The sequence below is a fragment of the Nicotiana tomentosiformis genome, chromosome 9 (genome assembly GCF_000390325.3).
Source record: "Nicotiana tomentosiformis chromosome 9, ASM39032v3, whole genome shotgun sequence".
NCBI classification, from domain to species: Eukaryota; Viridiplantae; Streptophyta; class Magnoliopsida; order Solanales; family Solanaceae; genus Nicotiana; species Nicotiana tomentosiformis.
Genome location: NC_090820.1, coordinates 51,670,494 through 51,684,929, shown reverse-complemented (window position 1 = coordinate 51,684,929; position 14,436 = coordinate 51,670,494). Strand labels below are relative to the sequence as shown.

At 35.8% G+C, this 14,436-nt stretch overlaps 1 protein-coding gene across 1 annotated transcript; it reads left to right on the top strand.

Moving 5' to 3' along the window:
- Window positions 1-9,529: 9,529 nt before the first annotated feature.
- On the top strand, window positions 9,530-14,175 carry LOC104118011 (ATP sulfurylase 1, chloroplastic-like). Its single transcript, XM_009629174.4, has 5 exons — window positions 9,530-10,178; window positions 12,419-12,824; window positions 13,081-13,341; window positions 13,429-13,515; window positions 13,780-14,175. The coding sequence occupies exons 1-5, from the start codon at window positions 9,661-9,663 to the stop codon at window positions 13,915-13,917; spliced, it is 1,410 nt and encodes a 469-aa protein (XP_009627469.1). The 5' UTR covers window positions 9,530-9,660; the 3' UTR covers window positions 13,918-14,175.
- Window positions 14,176-14,436: the final 261 nt, after the last annotated feature.

Below are 14,436 nucleotides of genomic sequence, written 5' to 3'. Positions count from 1 at the left end.
CGTGTCTATGTTTCGGAGGTACCATGCCGACAAGTGGCACGTGTTAGACTACAACACGGTTCAGTTAGATGAGAGTCTGGGTTATGAGGAGGAGCCAGTTGCCATTATTGATAGGCAGGTTCGCCAATTGAGGTCCAAGACGATTTCTGCAGTAAAGGTTCAGTGGACTGGTCAACCAGTCGAGGAGGCAACTTGGGAGACCGAGAAGGACATGCAGAGTAGATATCTACACTTATTCAGCACTCTAGTATGATTCTAGACTCGTTCGAGGACAAATGTTTGTTTAAGAGGTGAAGAATGTAACGACCCGACCGGTCATTTTGATTTTTAAATCCTTGTTCCCCTAAATAAGACTCCATATATGTGCTTTTACTATTTTATGACTAGCGGGGATGGTTAGTTCAGGATTTGGAAGGGTTCAGGTCAAAATCGGAACACTTGATTCCTTAAGGTTGGCAAAAAGGGCTAAGTTTGACTTTGGTCAATATTTTGAGTAAACGACCTAGGAACCGGGATTTGGCGGTCTCTATAGGTTTGTATGATTATTTTGGAATTAGGCGTATGTTCAGATCGGGGTTTGGATGACCCGGGAGCATTTCGGCGCTTAATATTGATAGTTGGCACCTTGAAGGTTTTAAAGTTCTTTAAATTTGATTTAGAGTAGGTTTTGGTGTTACCGAGGTCCGTTTGGGACCAGGCCTTGGAATAGTTCCGTATGGTGATTTAAGACTTGAACGCAAAATTTTGTGTCATTCTGAGTAGTTTAGGTATGATTCGGCGCGTTCGGAGCAAGTTGGAAGAACTTTAAGTTCAAAAGTTAAATTGATTTGGTTTGGGGTATGATTCTTAGTCTTGGTGCTATTTTTCATGTTTTGGGGGTTCGAGCAAGTCCATCTCGTATTTACGGACTTGTTTGTATATTTGGGAGAGGCCTCGGGGGACTCGGGTGTAATCAGGGTGATGCACAGATTGAATTTGGACTTAAAAGGGGATGTTGGTGCACCAGTTCTGGTGTGCCCGCACCTGCGAGCTTTTGGCCGCAGGTGCGAGCCCACAGATGCGTGATTTTGGCCGCAGAAGCGGCTTGGGAGAAGTTGGACAGTGGCCCGCAAAAGAGAAGGGGAGTGCGTAGAAGCGGACACGCTTCTATGATGAGGAACTGTGGGTGCGAGCAGGTCGCAGATGCTCTTCCCTCACCGCAGAAGCGGGCTCACATCCGCAGAAGCGGCCAGCGCTGGGCCTGGGGAATTCCGCATATGAGGACCTAGTTCTGCAGAAGCGGTACCGCAGTTGCGGCCTAGTGACCGCAGGTGCAAAATTGCTGGAGGCAGAATGGTCCATTTAATGCGGGACTTAGGCTATTTTGGCTCACTTCCTTTCATCTCTTGGGCGATTTTGAAGCTCTTGGAGAGGGGTTTCACCTAGCACTTTGAGGAAAGTGATTTATATACAACATGAGTTTAAAACATAGCTTATGGGTAGATTTTAACATGAAAAATTGTGAAAATTATGGGTTTAGATGAAAAATCTAAGTTTTGATAAAAATGGGATTTAACCACGAAAAATGGTTGTGGGTTTGAGTGAAAAATATATATTTGAGTTCGTGAGGTTATGGGTAACGATTATCTTCGAAAATTTTCGAAATTTAGGCACGTGGGCTTGGGGATAAATTTTAGGAATCCTTCAATTGGGGTTGGATAATCACTCTAATAGTTAGAATATGAACTTTTGAACATGTATTGATTTATTTATACAACATTTGACTAGTTTCGGATTTTTCGGCACCGAGTTGAGGCTTCAGAGCGAATTTGAGACCTGAAAGTGAGCTTTGAGGTAAGGTAAGTCTATTCCCTAACCTTGTAAGAGGGAACTCATCCCCTTAGGTGTATTTTTATGTGAATTATATGTGTGGGGAGCTACGTACGCACTAGGTGACGAGAGTCCGTGTGTAGCTATATTCTATATGATGTTCGGGTAGTCTTAGGGTTACACCATGCTTTGTTTGATCTACTATGTTGGTCATGCATATTAATTGTCTTAACTAGAGATGAGATTAAGGATTTTAAGATTTAAAGTCTCCCGTCTAAATTTCTTATGTGTGGGGAAGAATCGGAGAATTTTATAATAACTTTGAGAAATCTATTTCATCACATCGCAAGTATTTCCGCGAGCGATGTAAATTTCCTCTACTCTCATGGGAGAGGGTCGTTCGCCTCGGCAGGTTAATAGATGCATCTATGGTTTATGTCGTTCGACCATTGGTAGTGCACACAATATATACATATATTCTGGATCGGGCAGTACGACCTCGACATAAATCGTGTGTAATAATACTTGGAGCCTAATCTTCTTGATATGATTTTATTGGCTTGAGAGGTTACAATTATTTAAATGATGGAAATTGACTTGGAATTTATTATTAGTGAAAGAAATATTTATTTATCGCTTGTTATGAGGACTTATGGTTGTTTACATAACTCGTGCTTATTTAGAATTTGGTATTTTATTGTTAGCCCATAGTAAGTGTCAAATTCGTCCCCTCGTCACTACTTTTTCTAGGTTAGACTAGATACTTACTGGATACATGTTGTTTATGTAATCACGTTACACTTCTGCACTAACCGTGCAAGATCTGAGGCAGGTGCATCTGGACATCATCCCGGCATGCACTCCTGATACATCGAGACTTAGTGGTGAGTTGCCTTCCGAGCCTGTTCTGCAGCACTTGAAGTCTTTCTTTTGTATTTACTTTCTGTCTACTTTACTTTAGATAGTAGTTTAGTAATTTGTGTATTCTACTAGTAGCTGATACACTTATGACACAAGGTCTTGGAACTTTATTAGTAGACACTTAATGATTTTTTAGTATTTATTTCACTACACTTGATCATACAATTTGTTACGTTTTATCTTATTAATTTTCTCACCTCGTACTTATGTGATAATTAAAAATTAATTATTTTAAAAATGTTAAAAGAATAGATACACGATTAGTTCACTATTGGCTTGCCTAGCGACGGCGTTGGACGTCATCACGGCCTATAGAAAATTGGGTCGTGACAATTATATAATAGACGTAAATTTATCTGCATCCAATATTTTTACTAATTAGTCTCAGAAAACACGCGTTGCGCGTGTATCCTATATTCATGAACACAAACTTTTAAATATTTCAAAACTATATTAACCAATGTGTATGAGTTATTATAAATATTACAGGAAAAAATGTAAGTTCCTAAAATTGATGAATATTAATCATATTTAGCAAGCTTAAAAGAAGAAATCATCTCCTACATAAATCCTCAAATGCTTTATTATGATTTCTCGTTTTGCCCCCATTTACCTAAGTTATTCAATTGTCTTCTTTTATTTTGATTAATTAGTATATGCTTGATATAAATAAGTAAAATGAGATCGTACTGATATATCTCTTTATCTCCTTTTAAATTAGATTATTTGAACATGAAATACAATTATTAAGTTTTCTTTCAAAAGTTATTTATCAGCTTAAAAAATAAATTTACTTATATGATGAAGTTGAAAAACAATTGAATTTAATATTTTCTATGATCAGTTAGTTAAGAGCTCGATTATTTATTCATTTTAATATCAAATTTTGCTGCCTTTGTTAGTTTTGAAATTATGGTCATGCTATTATTGTAATTTTGACAATTTCCTTCCATTACATATATTCACAGTCTTCTTAAGAAATATAATACGTAAACATTTATATCTTTGATACTACAATATTATGTATTATATAAGGTAAACTTAATTAATTTTGATGTTCTAAATATTAGGATTTCCTATGTAGTCGTTTAAATAAGGAAAACTTTAATAAGTAAAGTTTTAGTTGACTTCAAGTTGCTAAATATTAGGGAAATATTTAAATGACTATTTCGTCTAGTGAGAGCTTTATTTTAAAAGGGTAAAAAAGACGAACGATATTTTGCTAAGAGCCGTTGTGCTTTTAGTATAGTATAAATTACATGTGTCCTTTATACATATGATATGTATTCTTACTTTTATTTTGATTATTGAGGCTAAATTATTTGATCTGATATGCAGTCAAACATTTCAATAATAGTATCCGTATAACAGTCATTCACTATAAAAGTCAAGTTTTTCTCGGAACCGGTTTGTTATGTTATATTTTACCTCTCTATAATAACTTTTTACGTATAACAACAACATCCATCTTTATAGCAGTACACTCTTTGTAAAATTATCCCTCAATAACAGCCATGTAGAATATCTAAGATTACCAATAATAAGTCTAAACATAAAGATTATTATGTTACTTGAATAATTAAGGATTTCACTCAATTCTATTAAAAGATATGCTTGTGTATTATTATTTAATTGCACAAAATATTTCATTGTGCATAACGATTAATATTTGAAGATATGCACATATTGTTTTCTTTGGATAAAGTTTTCAATGAATTTATTAATAATCTTTTAACTTTATTTAAAGTGCGTATCTTTTTATAAAGAATATTATCTTATTTGCTTAATTAAATATTTCACTCAATTTTGTTAAAAGATATGCGTGTATATTTTCATACAATTGCACAAAAGTTTCCGTCGTGCATAACGATTAATATTTGAAGATTTGCACGTATCTTTTTCGTTGGACAAATTTTTCGATGAATTTATTCATAATATATTACCTTTCCTTAATATGCATATCTTTAAATTTGAATAACTTTTTTTCTTTCATATGTGTAACGACCCGATCGATTGTTTTGAGTAATTGCACTTCGTTCGGTGGTTTGAGGTCACGAATAGTTTCATATGAAGTATTACGACTTGCGTGTATCATTGGTTTTGATTTTTGAGTGGTTGAGATTGAATTGGAAGAGTGCTTCTCATTTTAGAAGCTTATAGTTGGAAGAGTTGACCAATGTTTGACTTTTGGGTAAATAGACTCGGAATCGGATTTTGATTGTTGCGATAGGTTCGTATGATGATTTTAGACGTGTACCTATATTTGGATTTGGTTTCGGAAGTTCCTACAAGAATTCGATACTATTTGTTGAAAGTTGGCAATTTAAAGAACTTAGAGTTTCATAAGTTTGACCAAGAGTTGACTTTGATGTTATTGGACTCCAATTGGTATTCTGAGACTTTGGATTGGTCTATCTAGTTGAATTGAATTTGTGTGCAAAGTTTTAAAGTAATCTGAAGTGTTTAAGTGTGATTCAGACACTCTTTTGAAAGAATAGAGATTTAACAACTTAAGAAATTCTATTCGGTTTGAGCCTCAATTCTTTGTTGTGATATTTTTTGTGGGTGTTTTGAGGTTTTGGATAAGTTTGGATGATGCATTTATACTTATTGGTATGATTGGATGGGGTCCCGAGGGGATCGCATGTGTTTTGGATCATTAATTGAGAAATTAGTTAATTAAGGATTTGAAGTTTGACCATGGTCAATATCGGGTCAAGATTACCTCTTTTCGATATTTTGATTGAGCTGGCAGATTCGTAGTATGTTTTATGATTAAAATTCATATATGGTTTATATTCGGGAAGTTCTGAATGAGTTTTGGATGCTAAAGCGAAAATTTTCTTATTGCTGGTTTTTTTTTCTCGTATAAGTAATTACGAAAATACCATTTATATCCCTGAAATTTTTAGATTTCTTTTAAAACTTCAAAATATGATATCTCCCTCATTTTAAGGCTAAATTGGGTGATTCAAGAGGCTATCTTGGGTGTAATCTCGCAAGGATCATGTTAGGATTATCAAACGTGAGTTTCGGGATAACCTAAGACCCGATTCGAGTTGGGACAGCTGCTATATTATTTTTTCTTGTTTCAAAATTTGGTTACTTTTTCTCACAAGGTTTTGGAGCTCGGTTTTGAGCGATTTTGGAGGTAATATTTACTACTTGGATTGGGGTAAGTATTTTTTACTCGAATTTATTAATATTTCATGATTTCAACCTCGATTTTAGTATTTGAGTAATGATTTGAATTGGAGAAATTAAAGATTTTAGTAAAAATATTCTAAAATATAAATTGATGGTTTGTGAAGGACGATTTGAGATCGGAATTGAATAATTTTGGTATGGTTGGACTCGTATCGGAATGAGTGTTAGTAGATTGATTTAGCTTGTTTGAGGTAAGTATCTTGCCTAACTTTGTGTGAGGGAATTACCCCATAGGATTTGGGTTGATTGTATTACTTGAATTTTGTGAGTTTTGTCGGGTTCCGAGGTGCAGGCCCCGAATTGACGTTTTGGGTTGATTTTTTAATTTTAGTTAAAGAGCGAATATTTACTATCCAGAATTATTTTTTTATGGCTTTTATTTATGATAATATATTATTTTGGCTAGATTCGAGCCGTCCGGAAGTGGACTTGTGCAGAAAGGGCTTATTAGTAGATTGATTTAACTTGTTTGAGGTAAGTATCTTGCCTAACTTTGTGTGGGGGAACTACCCCTTAGGATTTGGGTTGATTGTATAATTTGAATTTTGTGGAAGACGTGTATACGAGGTGACGAGTGTGTACACGAGCTTATATGTAGTATTTTGACCGGTTTAGACTCTTAGACTTCTTTCATGCATTTAATTAAAATTGTCATATCATGTTATGTCTTCTATTATTAAGTTTACTCTTATATGCTTTATTTGACGTTGTTGGCACACATTCTATCTTTTATTGTCAAATTTGCTCTTATATGCCTTAATTGAAGTTGTTACCTCTCTTATTGTCATGTTACCTCTTTTATTATTGAATTGTTCTTATTTGAAGTTGTTATTACATGATGTCTCTTCATGTTAAGTTATTCTCATGCATTTAGGCATAGCTGCTATTTCATATTATCTTTTTCGTTGTTAGGCATATGTTATACAATTGAATTGGAAGTTGTCTTTTCGTGGGAATACCTTCATTTTGAGTTATTGAAGTTAAAATTATGAAAGTTATTATCACATTGAGGTTGAAGTTGTTGATTATTAAGTTATCTTCCCTTGTTGAGTAATTATTATTCATTTTGTTATTATTGAGATTCTTGTTCATATTGTACCGTGGGCTATATATTGTGGTGACTTTGGTATTGTTGATTTTGGAAAGTTGCGGTATATGGGCACTTGTGCAAGTTGTTATTGTATTGTGATATTGAAGTGCATGCGGCGGTATAAGGATAGGGGTTAGTGTTCATGCAGTGGCATAAAGTGGGATTTATGTGCATGTTGCTAGTAAGGGAATTACTTGAAGCCACGCGATGACATAAGGGGGATAGAGTGCGTGTAGCTATTTCGAAAAAAATATATTTTCAAAAATCTAAATGTAAGGCTCACGCGATGATATAAGGAAAGATTGTGATTGTGATTTATGAAATGTGAATATGAGGTGTGATACCTCAGAGTGATTTTGTTGTACATCCTACATTTGAAAGGCTTGTTGATTTGAACGATTTGTATTTTTCCTTAAATCATCTCACTTGTATTTTGATTGTATTTGGTTATTTGTTGTTATAAGTTGTGTGGGAATGATTGTGATTTCTTATGTGAGTCATGTATTCTACGTGATTTATTGCGTTTCTTTAATGTGCGAACCTGTGCCTCCGTGTTACTTGGTGAATTGAGTTTCTAGATGAATTTACTTGCATGGTCATTATCTCATACTCTATTGAGTTGTTGGTAACATAACGATTTTAAATAAAAAAGTTATTAACATGCTTTATTTTATGTGACTCTTTAAGATAGAACTCGTTATCTCACTCGGTATTTTGATTTTTTTAAATGAATATTCCATTTTACTTTAATTGGGTTCTCAAATTAAAACTCTTTACCCTATTTGATGTTTTACTTTACGTGAAAATGTTATCACACCTTGCTTTAACAAATCCTATATTTAATTCGTTATCTTATTTGATATTTTTCTTAATTTAAAGACGTTATTTTACTTTACCTCATTGATTTCTAAACTAAACTCATTTGATACTCTATTTTGTATAAATTGTACTTTATTTTACTTATTGTTTTCTAAAATAAACTCATTATCTCACTTGACGCCTTACTTTATTCAAGATTGTTATTATGCCTGGTTGTATTTAAATAAGCATCTCAAAACTTTTATTTGGCATTTGACACAGATACAATGTACATGGTAGCACGTGAACTTTGCCGTGCGATGGTGATTAATAATGTGGGCACCAGGTGCCATGCGTGTAAGATTCGAAATTGTGGCTTATGATTTGTGGTTATGAGGTGTAGTGCTTCACGGTAATTCTTGTTGCAAGTCATGCGTTGGGAACAATTTGATTAATTGGTTGTCATTTGTTTTTCTTGTTTGGATTCACAGGTACTTAAGCGTGTTCTGATTACATTATTGCTTTTCTACATGTTCATTCCTTGTTGCTGTTATGGTTTCTTGCTTCCATTATTAGATTTATACTGATATTCTTCACAGGTTATTATGTCTAATAGGTGTCTTGACTTGTACCTCGTCACTACTCTATCAAGGTTAGTCTTGATATTTACTAGGTACCGACTATGGTGTACTCATACTATACTTTTGTATATTTTTGTGCAGATCCAGGTATTGAAGATAACAGACACATGCAGAGTTAGCTTTTTGATCACGAGGATTCAAGGTAGAGCTGCTTGGTCGCCGCAGTCCCTTGGAATCCTTTCCTTATATTATTACTCGCAAATCTCTATTCGAATAGTATTGTATTTTGAGTTATGATATGTATTCGGTAGAGTTCGGTACTACCTAGTCTTGGGGATTTATAGTGATTATCGTCGTGTTGGCATGTATCACCTTTAAACTTCTCATTTATACAAATTTCTTTTCTTAATATCATGTTTAACTAATTTAGATGTTGTACGTAATCGGCTTACCTAGTCTAAGAGACTAGGTGCCATCACGACGCCTATGACACGATTTTGGGTCGTGATAATATGTAATAATAGAAAAGAAAAAATAATAATTTTCAGATAGTTTTTGTCTACAATAGCCAAATAATATCTAAACATCAATTGGTGTTATAAGTGTATAACAATTATTCAATATAAAAGTCAAAAAAATACTAAAATAAATGATGCTGTTATAGAGAGTTTTGACTGTAAGCATAAGTGCGAATAAGTATTATACTTAATATAATATACTCTAATTGCTTTAATAATTTATTTTCTTTCTTTGTTCATCCTTAGCACTCATGACTCACCTACACAATTTAGCTTGCACCACATAATCTTGCATACTTATAGAAGCATTTCATGATTTAAGTTTCTTAATCAAGCATAAATTGAGTTAGTCTTTCGAAAGAAACCCAAATCAAGATACTAAGCCTACTTAACTAAAATAGATTAGTCTTTTTTCCAAAAAATAAATTTAGTTCATAATCAAAGGAAAAATTGGATCACAGTAATCCAAGATAATTATGTCCAAGTTCATCCCCCCAAATCTCTTCCGCACCCAAAAGAAGTCCCTACAAATAACAACAAAACTTCCAAGTCATTTTACACTTTACCTTATTTTCTCTCTCTTACTTTCACTATCACTCCAACATTATAAAACACAATCAGTCTAAGAAAATTATTTTTAAATTCCCTAAAGCTCCACCAAACTCTCTCTCCCTCCAAATAAAACCATCTAATTTTTTCAAACCCCCAAAAAGAAAGAAGAGAGCCTAAGGCTTCAATGGCGACTATGGCTTCTCTTTTTCTCAAAACCCCAGGTCCATCTCAATCTTTATCCAAAACCCAGAAAACCCATTTCGTGTTACCCCTCAATTACCCTGTTTCGTATTCGTGGCGTTCCAAGTTCCGTGCCGTACCCGGGGCCCGAATCCGATGCGGGCCGCTGATTGAGCCCGACGGCGGAAAGCTTATGGACCTCGTCGTCGAGGAGCCACAGAGAGATTTGAAGAGGAGACAGGCTTTGTCTCTTCCGCAAATCAAGCTGTCAAAGATTGATATCCAATGGGTTCACGTGCTCAGCGAGGGCTGGGCCAGCCCGTTGAAAGGATTCATGAGAGAATCCGAGTTCCTCCAAACTCTTCATTTTAATTCGCTCCGACTCGGTGACGGCGGCTCAGTCGTCAACATGTCGGTGCCGATTGTGTTAGCCATCGATGATTCTCATAAGAATAGGATCGGTGGGTCTTCCAGTGTTGCCCTTGTTGATGACAAGGATAAGCTTATTGCCATTCTTAACGAGTAAGGGCATTTTGGTAACTTTAGTTTTATTATGTGTTACAGTTCTTTTGTGTCCATATAGATGTTAGATGTAGCTAGAAGAACCTTCGCGGTATGTTGGGTCGAACCTTTCAATAGGATTATTTCTCCAAAACTCTGTCTTCTAAATAAGTGTAAAAGAATTTGTAGAGTCAAGGTCATTTATTAGGTAACGACAGATAAATCTTGTAATAAATAATTGGTAATATGGTAAAAATGCTTTTTGGCGAAAGTTGTAAGATTGAAGGTTTGGAAGGTCCATAGGTTTGACCGAGAGTTTGACTTTGTTGATATCGGGTCCCGATTGTAGTTTCGGGAGTTGGTATAGGTCTGTTGTGTCATTTGGGTTTTGCATTCAAAATTTGAGGTCATTCCGAGTTGATTTGGCATGGTTCGGCTTGAGTTTTAGAAGTTTAAAAGTTCATTAGTCATTAAGCTTGAATTGATGTGCGATTCATAGTTTTGATGTTGTTTGGTGTGATTTGAGGCCTCAAGTAGATTCATGTTTTATTTTGGGACTGGTTGGTGTGATTGGACGGGTCCCAGGAGCCTCGTGTGTGTTTCGGATGTGATTGGATGGGGCAAGCAACTCAATTTGATGTTTTTTTCTCAATCACAGGGAATAAACATATACCTTTAATAGCCATGTCACTTAATATGTAACAAAAGGTGGAGTCTTTTTGGTTATGTGCTTTGATGAATGAATTATTTTAATTGAACTTGGCACTTATCAAAATTCATTAGTGTGGAATCTTGTTGCATAAGTATTTTTATGTTTGTAGATGGCAATTAAGATTCACTATAATTCTCACTTTAGTATTTGAAACAAAGATTAAATGTCACAAACATAATAGTAATAGCTAAGGAAAACTGGAACTCTTTGCTTTGTACTATGTTATTAATAGGCGAATATTTCCGGGTCACTTGGGTTATGTGAGGACCTTCTTGCTACTTTAAAAGCATTTAAAACTGTTTCTGTTGTTAGAACTTCTTGTTTTATACACTCATATGTATAATATACTTTACCTGAAATCTGATGACTCTACAGTTTTTTTTTTTTTTTTTTGGGTTCCTTATGGGTGGTATAGACATCATGTAATGTTTGTTGCTCTCGATCTGTGTCTTTTGTCATCTGGAAAGAATTGTTTCATGTTTGCTCAATCTTTGTGTGCACCATGCTATACTATTGATATTATACGTGACCTCCTACTCTGTTCGGTTCACTTTTCTTCGTTTTTTCACTATGAATTTAATAAGGACAGATGTGTTACCCCACGACAGTTTCTTGGATAGGATATTAGGTATCAATATGGTCCTCCTGGTTTATCTAGGGAAAGCGAAACTTATTTGGACAAACATCCCTATCTGAGTTTGAATTTCTTCCTGAGACCTATAATTGTATGCTTTGGAGTGGAATTTTGTGGTCAAGCATCCACCAATATCCACATCAATGACGCACTCATGCACACGTCAAAGGGATGAGTACTTATGCATGACTACTTGCATGGAAAAAATATGCTTGTACCGTGCAGTTCTACTTGTACTCTTTCGGGTCAACCATTGTTGTAAAAACAATTCTGTACACAAAAAAGAGTATCAACCAGGTTTACGTTCATCTCTCAGAATCTCCACAAAACTAACATCACAGTATGTAATTTATTAGATTATCTCAATTTGAGCGTCGAGATACTAAAAGGAACAATGACCTTTGTAATCATTGAATTAAAGTCAGGAAATTGCTCATAAAGAAAGCTCCCGATGATTGATTTGTGATAGTTTTGGAATAACGATCCCAATATTGAATTTGTACACCCACCCGAGATTTTGGTTGGTCTCCCTTTGTTATTCTACAAATCAACATGTTGATCATTCTTTGGTGGACCTGGTGGTAAAGCTAGGAGGCACCTTTTTTCTTTATTCCATCTTTTTAAAATTTCTCTATATGCCATAATTTTCTTGAATCTTGGTTCTTATTCATTAATGTGCTGTCCGTAGTCTGCTAGTGTTCCAAAGCTTTTCCTACTCTATGGCTTACTTAGTGAAAGCTTTGTACATTTTTGAATTGTATCATAGCATTGATGTTAGGAGATTCTCAATTGATTATTTAGCAAATTGATTTACCTCTCCCTTGTCTGTACTAAAATATTATTGTGCATGTTTACCTGCCTGCAAATGTAAGATGAGCACTTATAATACTCACTTTCTTTATTTGATAATTCTAGTGTTGAGATCTACAAGCATAATAAAGAAGAACGGATAGCCAGAACTTGGGGAACAACTGCCCCAGGTCTACCTTACGCAGATGAAGCAATAACTCATGCTGGAAACTGGCTAATTGGTGGTGATTTGGAAGTTATAGAACCAATCAAGTACGATGATGGTCTTGACAGGTTCCGGCTTTCCCCTGCTGAACTTCGAGATGAGTTTACGAGGCGCAATGCAGATGCAGTGTTTGCTTTTCAACTCAGAAATCCAGTGCATAATGGCCACGCATTATTGATGACAGACACACGTCGTCGACTTCTTGAGATGGGATACAAGAATCCTGTCCTTTTGCTTCATCCTCTGGGAGGTTACACAAAGGCAGATGATGTTCCACTTCAGTGGCGAATGAGGCAACATGAGAAGGTATGTGATCTTGGACATTCAGATGTTTTGTTCTTCAAATGTTTTTTGCTATAAGAGAACGCACTTAACACTCACCTGCATCCATTTTTGTTGAAGTCCTTCCTGAACTAAAATGCGTTATTGCTTAAGTTACTTTTCCATTAAAACTAACCCCAACTAATTTGGGATTGAGGTGTAGTGGTAGTACTTGCCATCGTTCTGATTGATGTAGTATAGTGCTGCTTCTTAACTGTTTCGTACAATGAACACTTCTCAGGTACTTGAAGATGGGGTGCTTGACCCAGAGACTACTGTGGTCTCTATATTTCCATCTCCTATGCACTATGCTGGTCCAACTGAGGTGCAATGGCACGCAAAGGCGCGCATCAATGCAGGAGCTAACTTTTACATTGTGGGCCGGGATCCAGCTGGGATGGGCCATCCATTGGAGAAGAGAGATTTGTATGATGCAGATCACGGAAAGAAGGTACTCAGTATGGCCCCCGGGTTACAGCGGCTGAATATCTTGCCTTTCAAGGTATGACAACAATGACCCGTAGTGTGAAGTGCTTCATTTCTCATTTAGTTTTTCGAACGCCAATGTGAACCTTTAATTTTTGGACAGGTGGCTGCATATGATAAGACTCAGAATAGAATGGCATTCTTTGATCCCTCTAGGACTCAAGACTTTCTCTTCATATCAGGCACCAAGGTATATTCTCTTCATTGGCTTTCTCTGTTCTACCTACTCCCCCACCCCCCACTCCTCTATACTCCTGGAGAAAAGGGAAGTTCTCCATTTCCAAGCAATAGGAAGAAATAAAGAAGTATTTGGCATCCACTTTTTGGTTAAAGTTTGAGTTGAATATAGAGTATGCTGTGGAAAAGAAGCTACACAGATCACTAGGATATATGCTGCTTATAAAAAAAAAGTCACTAGCTATGCCTTGTTCAACTAATTTTTTGTTTTTTCCAGATGCGATCCCTTGCAAAGAATAAAGAGAGCCCTCCAGATGGTTTTATGTGCCCTGGTGGTTGGAAGATCTTGGTGGAATACTATGATAGTTTGACTCCAGCCGGGAACGGCAGAGTTCCTGAACCTGTCCCAGTTTGAAAGTATCATCATTATCAAGGTGTACCCCAATGTGTTTGGGAGAACCTTAAAATGTAATATGGCTCCTGATTTGGTACACATTCCTCTCAAAGGACAACAATAATAATAGTGAGGCACTGGTATTGTGTGGGAAAAGGTGTCTCCATCTTGTAAATTATTAGTGCCAAACATGGCACCTTAACTTTGTCGACACATCTGTTTGCCGTTGTATCATAGGTTGTGCTGTCATGAATATGGATTTCAGGTTTTCTGGTGTTATATCAGAGTATTGGTTCAAGAAAATGAATTATGTAGCAGGCCTGCTTTCAATTCTTTCATTAGAAGGGTAAGCAAATTTAGCTCGACCTTGCCTATTGTCTACTTGTGAAGACCCCTACTAAATTCTACTCTACGCCAATGTTTACCAAGTTAGTTCAGTTGGCTAATCACGCTGGAGATTAAATTCAAAACTGAAGTCTAACTGGGTTCCTCTATAATGCCATCGAGTTTCGAACTGGGTACCACCGGCACCCTGCCTGA

Excerpts from the sequence above, each read along its gene's own strand:
- LOC104118011 (XM_009629174.4), top strand. The coding sequence starts at position 9,661 with ATGGCGACTATGGCTTCTCTTTTTCTCAAAACCCCAGGTCCATCTCAA. Across the intron at positions 12,825-13,080 it reads GAATGAGGCAACATGAGAAG|GTACTTGAAGATGGGGTGCT; the intron begins GTATGTGATCTT and ends AACACTTCTCAG. Across the intron at positions 13,516-13,779 it reads TCTTCATATCAGGCACCAAG|ATGCGATCCCTTGCAAAGAA; the intron begins GTATATTCTCTT and ends TGTTTTTTCCAG.